General features: G+C 51.3%; 4 protein-coding genes across 7 annotated transcripts in view; 2 read left to right on the top strand and 2 right to left on the bottom strand.

Moving 5' to 3' along the window:
- Positions 1-589: 589 nt before the first annotated feature.
- Positions 590-9,005, top strand: LOC126580838 (E3 ubiquitin-protein ligase RNF167). Of its 3 annotated transcripts, none has more exons than XM_050244118.1 (8): positions 590-1,292; positions 3,173-4,029; positions 5,364-5,524; positions 5,647-5,738; positions 5,824-6,023; positions 6,104-6,302; positions 6,390-6,942; positions 7,009-9,005. In XM_050244118.1, the coding sequence occupies exons 2-8, from the start codon at positions 3,814-3,816 to the stop codon at positions 7,454-7,456; spliced, it is 1,869 nt and encodes a 622-aa protein (XP_050100075.1). In that variant the 5' UTR covers positions 590-1,292; positions 3,173-3,813; the 3' UTR covers positions 7,457-9,005. The 3 variants fall into 3 exon arrangements, with proteins under 3 accessions (XP_050100075.1, XP_050100076.1, XP_050100077.1); XM_050244119.1 differs by having other exon boundaries at positions 591-1,292; positions 6,116-6,302; XM_050244120.1 differs by lacking the exons at positions 590-1,292; positions 3,173-4,029 and adding an exon at positions 4,601-4,795.
- A 171-nt stretch (positions 9,006-9,176) lies between these two features.
- LOC126570137 (dehydrodolichyl diphosphate synthase complex subunit DHDDS-like) lies at positions 9,177-10,226 on the bottom strand. Its single transcript, XM_050227675.1, has one exon. The coding sequence runs from the start codon at positions 10,224-10,226 to the stop codon at positions 9,177-9,179; it is 1,050 nt and encodes a 349-aa protein (XP_050083632.1).
- A 690-nt stretch (positions 10,227-10,916) lies between these two features.
- LOC126580803 (dehydrodolichyl diphosphate synthase complex subunit DHDDS-like) lies at positions 10,917-12,673 on the bottom strand. Its single transcript, XM_050244066.1, has 2 exons — positions 12,600-12,673; positions 10,917-12,525 (listed from the first exon to the last, which is right to left on the bottom strand). The coding sequence occupies exon 2, from the start codon at positions 12,506-12,508 to the stop codon at positions 11,462-11,464; it is 1,047 nt and encodes a 348-aa protein (XP_050100023.1). The 5' UTR covers positions 12,509-12,525; positions 12,600-12,673; the 3' UTR covers positions 10,917-11,461.
- Positions 12,674-13,088: 415 nt separating this feature from the next.
- The window catches only part of LOC126573299 (bromodomain and WD repeat-containing protein 3), a 13,330-nt gene continuing 11,557 nt past the window's right edge, over positions 13,089-14,861 (top strand). For both annotated transcript variants that reach the window (XM_050233292.1, XM_050233293.1), the window contains exons 1-3: positions 13,089-13,228; positions 13,449-13,507; positions 13,625-13,654. In XM_050233292.1, coding sequence (XP_050089249.1) covers positions 13,186-13,228; positions 13,449-13,507; positions 13,625-13,654 — 132 coding nt within the window. In that variant the 5' untranslated portion in view covers positions 13,089-13,185. The remainder of the gene's footprint in view (positions 13,229-13,448; positions 13,508-13,624; positions 13,655-14,861) is intronic.

The raw sequence follows: 14,861 nt of genomic DNA on the forward strand, positions 1-14,861 counted from the left end.
TTGCTTAGCGCGTGGTGCGTTTAGTTAGCTGGGTGATGTCATCGGACCTGGTTGTCACCGCCATGTTGGATTTGAATTTTCCAATCCTGGGTAATATTTGCTCATCGCTCTGGATGGAGAATGGGACTGGGAATATTTAGCATATCGAGTATTTCTTCCCAAAAATTATTTACAATGTGATGCGTCCCTTATGCAGTTGATTTCAGTTTCGAGCAAAGGTTATCCGTTAACAAACCATTTCCCTCCAGATGCCAGATCGAACTTCCCTTTTGCGTGAAATGCGGCCTGAAGAATGCAAAATCGACAACATATTTAACGTGGAAGGACAACAGGATTAGGAATTTGATATTTCTCTCAACACGCTCATTAGCAGAAGCATTATCTGAACCACAAAAAAATGAGATTTTCATCATTTTCCGTTGATGCCTGGTGCATACGCGCCCTGGAAAGAGGAACTTCGCCATGACAGCTCCACCAAAAATGTTGTTGTTTTTCACTTTACCTCTCTCACTCGCCCACCTCCCGAGCAAACGCGCACGAGTAAGCGAGACGACCGTACAGCAACAAACTGCTGATGAAAAAGGCCCTTCGCACGCACGCACACATACGCGGGTTAGTAAAAACATCTTTACGCTCCACTCCGCTCCGGAAGGAGCTCTTTTTCGCCAGAAACGGTGCGTTCTGCGGAGAAAAAGATTACAATTTTCCATTCAAGTGTTGCCCGATCGCTGCGGTCACCCCTTCCCGGTGCGGGTTTCGTCGGAAAGAGTATCGGAAAAAGGCACGGACGACGGAAAAGTCCGTATTACGCGGCGTGGTCCTGCTGGTGGTGGTGCTACCGTTGCCGTGGTCGATCGATGATTTCAGTGTTTTCATCCCACAACCCACCAACAGCAGCAGTAGTGATGGCGGCGTGATCAGAGTGTTTTCGGGATTTCGTTCGGGAGCAAAACAAGTGATCCAAGTGAGGGGGCGATCCTGCTAAATGCCTTATCGTGCCCGTTGTGCCGTTGTGCGGTGGATGTGAAAACATCACAGCACAAGAAGAAACACAGGGTGTGGTGGTGACGGGTGATCCGATGACCAGAGGAGGCACCCTGTATTCGTCTCTGGTGCAGCTTCGCTGCTTTTGTTTTGACTGCCGTGGACGACGACGAGAACGAGAACAAGCCAGCCAGGCAACGCAGTTCTGCTGCCCCCCTCATCCTGCGCATTGTGCAACACCCCTCCCCATTGGTGGTGGCCCATTTTGGCCCCGTTGTCGTCGACAGCACCGTGAAAGCCTAAAGAAGGTAAGCTATTTTCCACCTGTGGTCGGAGGTTGCGCTGTTGTTCTTCTCGACGACGACGACAACAGGGTTTTTGAACGTCGTCTATTTTAAGGAAGCTTTTCCTACTCCGCAATCCACGAAAAAAACTATTCAAGGGAAGGGGGGGGGGGGGGGGGGCTGCGATAGTGGTGATCATCAGCAACCGTCACCGCGGCCGCCTTCGCATTTTGTTCGCGTTCTCGTCATTGTGTAAAGGGTTCCGTGTCCGTGGGTGTGCGCGTGTGTTTGAAAAGGGATTGTTTGACGCATCTTCTCTCCTAGTGTCCCTCCCCTCTAGGGCCGAGAAGGGGCCGTGTTCCTGTGATGAAACGAGACCGTCACCTGTTTCGGGTTCGGTTCTGCCTTTCAAGGTCAAGCATAACCGCGCTGCCCATCTCTGTCGCCTTCGTCTTCCCGTTGTCATGCTGCTGCTGCTGCGATGCATGTTAATCGTTGCGTGGAACCAACGGAACGGGAATGGGCCAACCATTTCGTTCAATCTAATCTGTGATGCGCGATAGGAGGACAGGGGGAGGGTACTGTGCACTAATAGGATTACTACAAGTGCAGCACTGCAAGTGTGTTTGTGTCTGTTGTGCATCGGTCGGTCGGTCGGTGGTCCCCATACTCTCCGGTGGTTAACTCCGTGCCCGTGCCTGTTGAGTGAGTCAGATGAGGAAATGCTCCACAAGCACAAGCAAATGATAAGGAAGTTGTCATCGTCGTCGTACCTCCGAAGAGATGTGTGTTTACCTTTTTCCACCGTTTCCCGTTTTTCTTTGTGGCACATTTCGTGCGACAGTAGATTACGTGCCATTCCAGGGGTCCCAGGAGACTGAACACCCCTCCAGACCAGTGACCTCAGCAGGAATTGGTCGCTAGAAATCGATGTCCACACATATTAATGGGCCCCGCTATGCTAAAACGCATTATGTGTGACCTCATAAAACTGTCCCTGCTAGCCAACCCCACATCTCCCTGGTAGTAGTGGAGCATCACGAAACATCCATCGCGTTAGCAGAGGAAACGCGCAGCACCCTCTTCTTTGACGAGAGACGGTGCCGGTTGAATGAAACGCGATTGAAATTAATTGATAATAGAGCAACTGCGATGCGAGAGCGACTGAGGCAGAAGAACCAGCGAGATTACTCATTCCCAGCTGATGTAACTAACGACTACAGTGACGATGCGGAGGTTCTAGATTAAAGGTTCTAGTAAAGATCGAAAGAATCAGCGAACGACGAGCGAACGAATGCGACCCTATCACCAACATCATCATCCGCCAATGGGCAGTAGGTTGCTACGATGCTGCTTCTCCTGCTGACCAGCCTGACCAAGATTGACGTAGCTGAGCAAACAGAGTCGCTTGATTTTAAACTTATAGCGGGAATTTATTTCAACACAAAACTTCTCAAATGCTCCTTCCTTCCGACAAGTTTTCTGCGTGTTTGTTTCATTTCCTTACCCCCGAGATGAAAAAAGGTGCGGGTAGTGCCAATCCAACCTCCACTCTCCGCGCTGTTCCGTCTCGCCACTGGAAAGGTACGAAATATCCTTGAACTCCGCGGTAACCGAGCCGGGCAACAGCATTCGAACCAGTCAAATGTTTGCTACGATCAACCCGCACACCGCTCTGGTCGCGCACCCGCGTTTAGCGCACAGTAACCTTGGAGAGGGACATTGTGTTTTGTGGCCCATCATACCCGGGCTCCCGGGGTGGGAGTGATATTCATTCATTTTGGTTTTATTTATACAGATTCCCATCGGAGGGAGTAAATAGTGTTCGCAAACATTGCGTTAAATGAAGACTTTCTTTTTAATATGCTCCGTTTTTTTTTGGTTTCTTTTTCCTTCTCTGGCAGGTGCAACCACCGGGTAACAGCGGGTGGTACAGTGCGCCGTCGTGGTGATCGTCAATCATCACCGCAATCAAGCGAGCGCATCTTACGGTGAACCGTGTCGATCGGGAGGTACACCGTGTGAACGAGAACAGTCCTTCTTTTCTTCATCCTGCTGCTGCTGTTGCTGCGTTTCTTTCGTGAAATTAGAACCACATTCCTCCCACCGACGATTTTCCATTGGCCACACATTGGGCTGGTTGTGCGCCTTCCTCAACATTCGCGTACCATCGCTTCGCACACCGCTCCGACGTTATCGACGACGGCATACGTCGACGACCGTCGAAGCAGGCGAGGAACACACATACGGTCGATCTCAACGGCTGCTGCGTACCTGATAACGAAGACCCACGCGCCGCGGTGCGCCACGGCTTCAACGGAAAGAATCGGTGATTGGCTTTACATTTCGACGGATCGCTCGCATGGCCACAGCGGATTTCACCGTGCTTCTTCTTCTGCAATCCAAAGCAGTTGCCCCCGGGCAAACGAAACGCGCCTACTAGGAGGGCTACTACAACTGTTCGCCTCGAGTTGTGACTCGACTTTCCACGCGTGTTCAGCGGTTACTCCGTTTCGCGCAGAAGGAGGAAGCACCGTACGTTACAATGATGGTTGCATCTGGGTCCGTTGCGTATCGCGGGCAACGTGCCCACTCAATCACAACCAGAACGCAACGGGTGAGGCCGGTACCAGCTCACCGGCATCGCCGGCATGCAGCAATCATCTTGCTGGTGTCAATAGTGATGATGATGATGACGATACTGCAGCAAGTTCCAACGGCGCAGGCGGACATCCTTGTCTATCAGATGCTGAGCGATCAAGTAAGTAAGCGATCCGAGGGTCCAAACTTCTTCCAGAAGGCTCTCCTGTGACTGGGATTCACGGCCAGTCAGCCTTAATCTATTTTTGCACCTTATTTACCGCGGGGCCAAAGTACCCCTGCAACCAGCTGGAGAGAGGGAAAAGAGGTCATGCTCTTCCGCGTTTCTTGTGATCCACCAGGGGCCCCCATGGGCCTTGAGCGTCTGCTTATCAGTTCTTTGCTATCTTTGCGTTGTAGGTGCTGAAACCGCTCTTTCGCTCTTTCTCAACCCGTCACCCTCTCTTTCTGGCGCTGGTGGTGTTTGTTTGCTTATGTCATCAATCCAATCCATCCCTCTGGCCGCCGCCGCCACCGTCGCCGCCGGGTGGTTCAATTGGAAACCACTCATTCACTCCTCGCTACGCGGGCCTTGTACGATACGGTCAAGCACGTCGTCGTCGATTGGCGACAATGTTGTCTTCCAATGCTTGCGCGGAGCACTCGCTGCCTTTTGCTTCTTTGTATCTTCAATGTCGCTCGGTTCGAGTGTTTTCATGGGATCAGTTTTCCTGGCCTGACGAAGGCGTTTCTAAAGTAAAACACAAACAGTTCGAGCGAGCGTGGACGGATTTAAGTGAAATTTGTCGAAATTCGTGACAAGCTTATCGACCGAGAGCGAGCAGAGCGTTCGGCGTTGTTTCCAGTTGCTTTACCAACCGCCGGACACGTTCTAGTTGGTTTCGGTCTCATGACGCCACTCCGCTTGAACCGGAACGGAAAAAAATGTGATTACCGTCGCCGCCGCCGCCGCCGGCAACCAGATCTTCTAATTCAGCAACTGAAAGTCATTGTTTCCGTTGGCCCAAATCTGTTCCTAGTCTCGCTCTCTGGGGAGACAACCCAAACATAGGCGCTGCGCCGAATGGTTCGTGGTTGCGCATGATAATTAGTCCACAAGTTCATGCCGTACCCTCTAATGCCGCGTGCGCTAATCTGTGCTTGATAATGGCTATCAAGCACACGGTGGGACAGCTCATCCTTTACTCCTATTCTTTGGTCGCCCCCCATCGTTCGTTCCGCATCAATAATCCCTCTTTGTGATAATGGCAAATGCGACCGAACCGAAAGAAGCGTGGCCAAATCGGGAATACAGATTGCTGTCTCAAAAAAAAAAGTGATGCCTCTGACAGTCCTTGAGATGTTGACTCGGCTACTGTGTGCAACAAGTGCATTGATCGGAACGTTTAATGATGTCAACGATGTCCTTATCGCTGCCAAAGAGCGTATTGCACTGCGCTTGTTTGGTTTGGTTTACTCCGGTTCTAATACGCGATCGTTCCCTGTATTTTGCAGATAATCGAGGAGTTCCGTGACCTACCGGCGACATTCGGTGGCGAGATACCGGACACGGGCCTGAAGGTACTGGCGGATAGGGCCGATCCGGCCGATGGTTGCTCCGCGATGCGTCCACCACCGAACGTTACCAGCAGCAAGTTTGCAGTCGTTATCGCACGGTATGCGGTGCCGATGGGACCGGATCGAATTGGATCGATTTGCTTGTTTATCATCATCATCATCACCATCTATTGTTGCGCGGGTACTAATGGGTGTGTTGGTTCGCTTTTTTTTTTTCTAGATACAACTGCTCGTTTGAGGAGAAGGTACGCAACGCTCAGCAGGCAGGATACTCGATGGTTATCGTGCACAATGTTGGCAGTAATGATTTGGGTAAGGCCCGGTCCCCGATCAGGATAACGTTTGCGAGACGAGAGCGAATGATAACTGGATACTGTTGGCTTTTTTCTTCCCAAAGAACACATGTCCGCCAACCACCCGCAGGATCTGATCATCCCGTCCGTGTTTGTTGGGGAGAGCAGCGGGCGAGGGATCATCGAGAGTTACCTGTACGATCACGACTATGCGCTCGTCATCACCGACGACATTCCTTTCAACATTAGCAACAATCTGATCATCCCGTTCGCGATCGTGGTCGGGCTTTGCTTCATCATCATGGTAAGAACCGTGTTCGCGTTGTCGTTCTTTGGTTGCACTAGCGGTGGCTGAATGTGTGCCCGTTGCTGATGGTTGGGTAGCGTTGCTTTCAGGTGCTGTTCATGATTGCCCGATGTATACGGGAGCGTCGTCGTACGCTACGTCGGCGCCTGCCACCGTCGCTACTACGCCGGATGGGCATCGTAAAGTTCGTCAAGGGTATGCACTACGAGACGTGCGCCATCTGTCTGGAGGATTTCGTCGAGAACGACCGTCTACGAGTGCTGCCCTGTCGCCATGGTGAGTATCGATGTCGCGCTTGGCCTCGAGCTGCGAGCTGGACCCTCCCGTTAACGCCTCTGTGTTTGTTTTTTGTTTTGCTCGCAGCTTACCATGCACTGTGCATTGACCCGTGGCTTACGAAATCTCGGCGCGTCTGCCCCATTTGTAAGCGCCGTGTGTTGGTGCAGGGCGAACGACGTCAGCGACGTCATCGGTCTTCCAGCGGTAGCATGTCCTCGTCGGATGCCGATGAAAATGCTCCACTGCTGCAACAGAATGCTTCGGTGAACAGTGCAGCCAGAACGGCAGGACAGCCGGTGTCGGATGTGCTGGTAACCAATGCCAATGCGTCTCCTCCTACCACCACGCAACCGACGGCGGCGGCATCATCGGTCACTGCCGCTAGTGGAAGGACGGGGGGAGATGCACCGAGCGGTGGTAACGTGAACACGTCCCGTAGCTACGAAGCGTTGCTGCAAGCGATCAACACCGTGCAGATTCGCGTGCAGCACTCGGACGATGATGACGAGCTGCTGGATGATCGGAATGTCCAGCAGCCGATGCAGCGAACAGCGGCGGAGGCAGCTACTTCCGGTGCTTCACCTTACGGTGCCATCGGTGAAGAGGAACAGCTATCCCGCTGGCAACGTTTCAAAGGGTATGTATTGGACGTGTGGTGTCCATTTGAAAAGCCATAAACTAACTGGTGGTTTCGTTGGAACAGCTTCTTCTCACGCGCCCGGACCCAGTACGAGACTCTACCGGAGGCGACAGCTGGTCCCGGCGGTAGTATTAGTGGCGCTGGTAGCAGCAACAACATCCTCAATACACAGCATTCCGGATCGTTCCATACGGGCGAGGAAACAACGGATGATGAGCTGATCGAGCGGATGAATGATGTGGTAAAGCGGAGCCAGGTACGCTCCGCCCCGGATCTCCTACCCTCGACGAGTGGTCACCGTGGTGATCGTGGTGGTGAAGCAAGTGCCGCCGGTCCTTCTTCCGCGTCCTCACCTCGATTGGGTGTGGTCGCGCTGCCGAACGTCAACTTTGAACCAGCAAATGGTGGTGGTAGTGGTGGCACCAGCGGTGGCATTTGGCCATCATCATCATCGTCATCCCAGTCCCAGCGACAGAGTCGACCGAGAACCAGAGGGGGCGATATTGTGTAAATAGTCCCGTTAGCTGTATAACCCGTGCAAAGGGAGAGAAGGCCATCATGAAAAAGGAAGAAAAAGGAACAACGGATCGCACCGTCGCGAGACAACGTCGCCCGCTTTGGAGCGTTTCGGTGCCGGGTGGAGGCCGATTCGCCCGATCCTTGCTTAGATTCCTTGGTTTTTGTTTTTTTTTCTTATTTTTTTTACCCAAAGCAACAAATGGCCCCGGCGTGTTTCCGGGCGTTGGTCATACTTTCCGACCACGGTAGTGTTCCGATCGGTACAGGATGTAGCTCGAATGATGGAACCACCAGCCGATTAAGGCGCGAAAGGAAGGATTGGTTGTAGTAGTCAGTAGAACGTGCCGACAGGTGCACGAGAGCAAAAAGCGATCATATTGATGTCGCTTTACCCACGTGATATAGCAACTATGTATAAGATTCTCATTGTCGAGGTCACCCCAGAGTAGTGGCCCAGCGGGGACACACAACGAAGTGGACACTCGGCACCGTAAACGAACGAAGCGATCCGTGTACCGCGGTCAGGCAGCTTTCTTCGGTTGGCTTCGTTTCCCACTCGCCACCCCGCACCAGGTGGTCGTTTCGTTTCCGTCGTACTAGTGTGTGGTTTGTGCTGCCGAGGAGACCCACTCAACAACACATCCCCGCAACCGCAAAGGAGGGAGCGGGAGGAGGGGGGGAGGTGTTGGTAATCCATCTAATTACCTTTGAAAGTATAGTCATCCGATAATTATCTTTATAATTATATTACCCGTCGGCGCCGTAGACTCCCGGAGTTCGTTTTACTAACTGAAACTGAATTGAATTATTGAGCGGAGAGTGCGAGAGAGCGTGTTTGAAATGGGAAAAGTGTTGAAAATGATAATAAAAAGCCACCACAATGGTTTTCTTTTCATTAAAACGCACGAATAGCGAAACCAAGAGAGAGAGAGCGAGATTGGGAAATCATTTACTATAGGCAGACGATGCCCCGCCTCCGGTCACAATTTTCCGATTGTCATTTCGATCCAAGCATGCCAGGCGAACGGATCCGATCAATGAAGTATGTGTATAGAAGTTGGATAGAGAAATATGATTTCGCATTAAAGATGAATTGATCCACCTGATTTTACCCATCCGCAATATATATAAAGATTGTTTGTATATCGTTTATCCCCAATTTGCCTCATTACCAGGAGATGGAAAGGAAATTTACCCTAAACCTAGAAACTAACTGGAAAAGAGCGATTACGGAGGTGAAGAGGAACTGCAATGCCTCCGTGAGCTTCCTATTGGCGGTTTTTAGAGCGATCGATTTGATGTTGTTGGATGTGTGACCACCTTACCATAGTTTCACGATCACCGGCGATGCCCTAAAACCGGGGGCATAGCGGTTGGCTCCTACAATAACTCGTAAGGCATTAGCTGTAAGTCAGTGATTACCGTTGATTACGAGGGAGGGACCAGATGTCTCGTCCAGAAACAAAAACAAAAAAACTCGAGAAAGCATGGTAGTAGTTGAATAAATGGCGCGTAAATAGTAAACCGATTGGTGATGATGATGATGATGATGATGATGGTACGTTAACGCTAAACATCCGATGTCACGCTGAAGCTAGAGCTTTATAATAATTCATGATGCTTTATTACACTATCATGAGTCGTACAAATCGAAATACGAAAAACCGGTTGACTGGTTTAACTGTGTGTTCTAGTGGGTGCGAAACCGTTCGTTACTTCATTGCCGTCCCTCGAACTAACCGCCTTAATTGCTTCTCTTCCTCCTGCTCGACGTGCGCCAAGAAGCGTCCAATTCGTTCTTTTCGTTCAACGCAAGCGGCGCCCTCTGAAGCGCCCACTTCATCCGAGCAGGCGGCAGCATCGATGGTGAACCGATCGAGTGACCGACGGATATCCTGCCTTCGCCACCAATACCGTTGATAGTAGAAGATGGCCGCAAACAGGTGCCAGATGGTAAACTCGGGCCAAAGCGACCAACGTTTGCCGAAAAGCATGACGCTGCTGGTCGATTGCCAGAGCATAAAGTCGCTCAGCCGCATTTCGCCCGATGTCCGTACCAGCAGTTCCGGTTCGGCTGAAGACTTTGTGTAGAGACAGCGCGTCAGCAGCTCCTCGTTGACGTCCTCCGGTTTTAATCGCCCCTCGCTGATACCCTGGGCGACGGTACGTATGGAATGTGTCATCTCATCCCGCGACGTGTACGCAAACGCCACATTTAGGGTCACCTTGCGGTTGTCTTTTGTCAGCAGTACCGCCTCGGCAAGGATGCGCCGCATATCGGGGGCAAGCAGATCCCAGTTTCCGATGATCCGTACTCGAATGCCTCGTTCATGCAGCTTATCGCGCTCGGCAAGAAGCCCTTGGAACTTTTCACGCGCCAAGTCCATCAGTGCGTCCACCTCGTCCTGTGTGCGCTTGAAGTTCTCGATACTAAACGCGTACGCGGTGATCTCACTGATGCCGATCTCCATGCACCACTGCAACGTCTCAGATAGTTTCTCAAACCCTGCCGAATGGCCATCTGCTCTAGAGATGTTGGCATTTTTCGCATACCGCCTGTTACCGTCCATGATGAAGGCCACGTGGTCCGGTATGGGACCAGCCCCGAGCACCCGGATCACCCACCGGTGGTACCACAGAAGATTACTCTCCCGTACCCACGTCGGCGGTGCCGGCGGTGATGAAGAAGGTGGGGCTAGGGATGGTGGTAAGTATTCATCTGCCGTCGTCGTTGTCGCCACGATGGAGCCGTTTGGTGCCATGGCTGCTTGTGTCGTTAACTATCATTAACCGAAACACCAAGAGTAATCAAAAACTCTGGAAGCTAGTAAAAACTACCAAAAACCAATGACACACAGTACCACTAAACCTGAACAACCAACTACTACTAAGCTCTATACAGAAATGTGAGGCCAACCGCATTTCTCACAAAATAACTAGACCAGATGAGAGCCAGTTGCTGCACTGGCCGCTATTGCGAAAAAATCGATTCATTTCTATCGACCAATATGGCTTGCCGATTGGCACAACCGATGATAGTCGTTTCGGCTGTAAACATTCACTATCGAGTAGTTAACGCGTGGTCGATCGCGGACATGTTTAAAGCCTGTTACAAACTGGATGCATGCGAGCAGTTGCAGCAGTACACGTTCACACTATGGTCACTATCGCATCAAGTAAGGCTATGTAAGGCTAAGTAAGGCCAATTAAGGTGTTTAGATGACTTAGAATGGTTCAAATGTTGCGCGTTTGCATAACGCAAATTACAGGTGATATTTGGGATTAATATTGGCTAGAACGGTGTTTTGCTGTCTTACTTCCACGGCGAGTTTTACCAAATTTGCCAACGTGAGACGTGAGATAACTCCACTCCAACCACTTACAGACTTATCAGACTGTGAGAAGAGATAGGGAAGTGGTGTTGTAGAGAAAAATGATTTCACATTGATCACTAGTTTTATAATAATTCATCATGCTTTATTACACCAAATCATTCCTAGGGGCGTACATCCAGCGGATCTTCATCACGTTTTCCTGGCTGGCTGAAGTGGTATAGTGAAGTAGAAGAAAGGTTTGTTGCCTATTTACACTCAACGACAAACACGGCATACATGGGATGGATGATTGCACCACGTGAAGAACCGAATACGCGGGGCTGTACGAGACTACTCTACTGGCCCGGGGGGCCATCATGAAGATATTACAGTACAGTACAGTGTTGTCTTTCTTGATTCGTTCCCTAACGACTAACTAATGCATTTAGTTAACATTTGCTACTACCCAACAGAGTAAGGATTCCAAAAAGGAAAGAGTGTCCCTCGGGATCGGGTCGACACCGAACCCGTAGCCTACTAGACAGCAATGTTTTTGCGAATGCGAAGACATTGACCCTACGATTTATCCTACGTACGCACCGATCCCGCTTGGCTGGTTTAGCTGTGTATGTGTATGTATGCTAATGCTATTTAGCGACCGATACTAGGGTCGCACCCGTTCTTCACTTGATAGCCATCCCTCGGACTAATCGCCTTAATTGCTCCTCTTCCTCCTGCTCGACGTGCGCCAAGAAGCGTCCTATTCGTTCTTTTCGCTCAACGCAAGCGGCGCCCTCTGAAGCGTCCGCTTCATCCGAGTAGGCGACAGCATCGATAGTGAACCGGTCGAGTGACCGACGGACATCCTGCATTCGCCACCGATACCGTTGATAGTAGAAGACGGCCCCAAACAGGTGCCAGATGGTGAACTCGGGCCAAAGCGTTTCAGTAAAGTACATGACGGTGCTGGTCGATTGCCAGAGCAGAAAATCGCTCAACCGAACCTCTCCCGACGTCCGCACCAGCAGATCCGGTTCGGCCGAATACTTCGTGTAAAGGCAGCGCGTCAGCAGCTCCTCGTTGACGTCCTCCGGTTCTAGCCGCCCTTCGCTGATACCCTGGGCGACGGTACGTATGGAATGTGTCATTTCATCCCGCGACGTGTACGCGAACGCCACGTTCAGCGTCGCCTTACGGTTGTCCTTCGTCAGCAGCACTGCCTCGGCGATGCTGCGCTGAATGTCGGGCGCCAGCAGATCCCAGTTGCCAATGATCCGGATGCAGATGCCTCGCTCGTGCAGCTTATCACGCTCGGCAAGAAGCCGTTGGAACTTTTCACGCGCCAGATCCATCAATGCGTCCACCTCGTCCTGTGTGCGCTTGAAGTTCTCGATACTAAACGCGTACACGGTGACCTCGCTGATGCCGACCTCCAGGCACCACTGCAACGTCTCAGACAGCTTCTCAAACCCGGCCGAATGGCCTTCCACTTTGGCAATGTTGGCCTTTTTCGCATACCGCCTGTTACCGTCCATGATGAAGGCCACGTGGTCCGGTATGGGACCTGCCCGGAGCACCCGGATCACCCACCGGTGGTACCACAGCAGATTACTCTCCCGTACCCACGTCGGCGGTGCCGGCGGTGATGAAGAAGGTGGGGCTAGGGATGGTTGTAGGGATTCATCCGACGTCGTCGTCGTCGTCGTCACGATGGAGCCGTTTGGTGCCATGGCTGCTGCTGGTGGGCCTAAAACGGAACGCACAATTACACGATAGACGCACTTCAGCTGGGACCGCTTAACTGCTAGTTGCTGAAATTACTCTTTTGTCCCTTCGGAGCCTGTGGTCCGAGAGGGGCCGTACGGTTGAGCTGAGCTGGTTCTTGCCGATTTGGAACTCACATGACAGCGGATTGTTTTGAAAAAACCCCGGTGAAAATTCTACACCCCGAACCGCTGTAGTGCATGGCGGTTTTGGCAGCTGACTGAATTCAAAGAAAGATTTTCTGAGATCGGAAAATCAGATGAACAAAAGGGCGAAACTTGCCGAACGTGTGGCTACGAGTGCATCTTCCATCAACCAACATTATCCTCTAGCGAGCTGGCATGCATTTTAGCTCAAAAACACTCGTTGAACGGATTTGAATCAGATTGAATTGATCGCGATGCTCGGTGGTGCACCTCAGGGTTAAAATCGACGAATCGATGAAAAAAGACGACGCTAGTGTGTGTGAGAGTGGTGCCAGCTCATGGTGGTGTATGTGAATGTGCGGAGCGGATCTCACGACACTCGTCTCGGATTCGAGCTCGAGCGTTAAGTAATGGCGGATGTGTTCAGTGTTGGGTGCGTGGAAAAATGCACTTTTCGATAAGTTCCGCCTGATTCAAGTGAGCAAACGTGTGCGAAAATGGAAGATAGAAACCTAGTGAACAGCAGTATCCCCGTTCCAGGTAGGTTAAAGCCCGGGGAGGACGAATTTTAAGTGACCAATTCCACGGACTCGGCAGCAGCAGCAGCAGCAGGGCCCGACCCCCCGTTGGGTGTATGAGTGAATCGACCGAATCTTGCCGTCATTGCTGGCTGCTGCTGCTGCTGCTGGCTTCAACCATCCATCCATCTATTGCTGAAAAACCTTTTTAACGGGCTTTCGGTTTCCCCTTTCGCCCACAGAATTGTACTTTTTGATCGCGAAATTTCTCTCCAATGGACCGCTACAGGAAGCGGGAAAGGTAAGTCCAGCAACCGACGCACCTTCTCCGGGTTCGAGGTGAAACGACGATGACCGACAGCTTCTCTGACCGTTTGTTTGTGTTTTTGTTTCCTTCTCCCCCTCACTGTACTTGCAGGTTTTGGTGCAGGAGTTGGAAAAATTAGACGTAAGTTCCAGTTTTGTTGTCATTTGCCATTATTGTCCCCCTAGTGCTGTCCCAGCGAAACCGTGATCCCTCCTTCCACATCCATATTGTCGATTGTGAGTTACCGTGCAGCGACGAGAGTGCCGACGAGAGCTTCATCGTCCCATCCTGCTCCGGCGTGGCGTGCTAAGGTCGGTGGTGAAAGCGAGAAGGAGAATGCTCAGTCACCGCTGCTGCCGTTGTCGAGGAAAGCTGCCGAGATCCTCCGTGGCGGTCCCGTTTCGATTAACGATTAAAAACATAAAAATGTTTTCCACCCTTTGTTCCGTTCGAAACGAAAATTGGCTTACTTGAAAAGACAATTTTGATACACGAAATATGAAATCATCGAATCCCACAGTCCGTTGCTAATGGCATTGGCGCGCTGTTAACAGCAACATACGACGCGATTCCTTTGATGGTTTTTTTTTTGTTGTCATCGGGCAACCACGACGGGCTAGTAATCGCGCGAGCACGTGCTTTCAATCGGACGGCCCGTTTTACCGGCATTACTCATAACCACCACCACCGTTTCCTTCTAACCTCGTTCCCTACCCCCCTACACCATGTCATAAGCAGATCTCGGGGTAGTTCCAATGGATGATACCAAAGTGTGTTGTTGTTGTCGGACTTCGGAAGGCAAAACGTCAGAGCCAGTCCGCCAGACAGCCATTGATGACGACATACGGTGGAATCCCGCCTTTTTGGTCTACGTCTGGTCGACCTTGACCTTGGCCTAGTTTAGAGTTGGGCAAGAGTTTCAGAAAACCTAGCCAAGGGAGAGGAAGGGCGGGCTGGTGCCGTTTTCCTCTCTGTATTCAATCAATGAAAGCAAGAGTACAATTGGATGGGGGTTGCCCGGTGCATGATGCATGCGGTGGACAGGAGAGGGGGTGGAGAGAGAGATGGAGGAGACTCTGTCTACCGTATGTCTGGCACGATACCTATTTCTTCTTTTTTTTTCTTATTCTTGTCCTTTTCTGCTCTCGCTCACTCTCGTTGCCGGTGTGTCCCGTTACTGTTTCCTCGTGTGGCTGCCTTGTGTGCGCCGTCCTTCCCTCCTCATAACCCGCTTTGCGGCCCCACAAAAGTAAAGTTCATTGACTGTAAGGTTGCTGATTTGTTTTTGTTTTGATTTTTAATCTTCCTCCGCCGACGTCGCTACCGCGAAATGCTGCTGCTCCCGCTC

This window comes from Anopheles aquasalis, chromosome 2, assembly GCF_943734665.1.
Source record: "Anopheles aquasalis chromosome 2, idAnoAquaMG_Q_19, whole genome shotgun sequence".
In the NCBI taxonomy this organism is placed as follows: Eukaryota; Metazoa; Arthropoda; class Insecta; order Diptera; family Culicidae; genus Anopheles; species Anopheles aquasalis.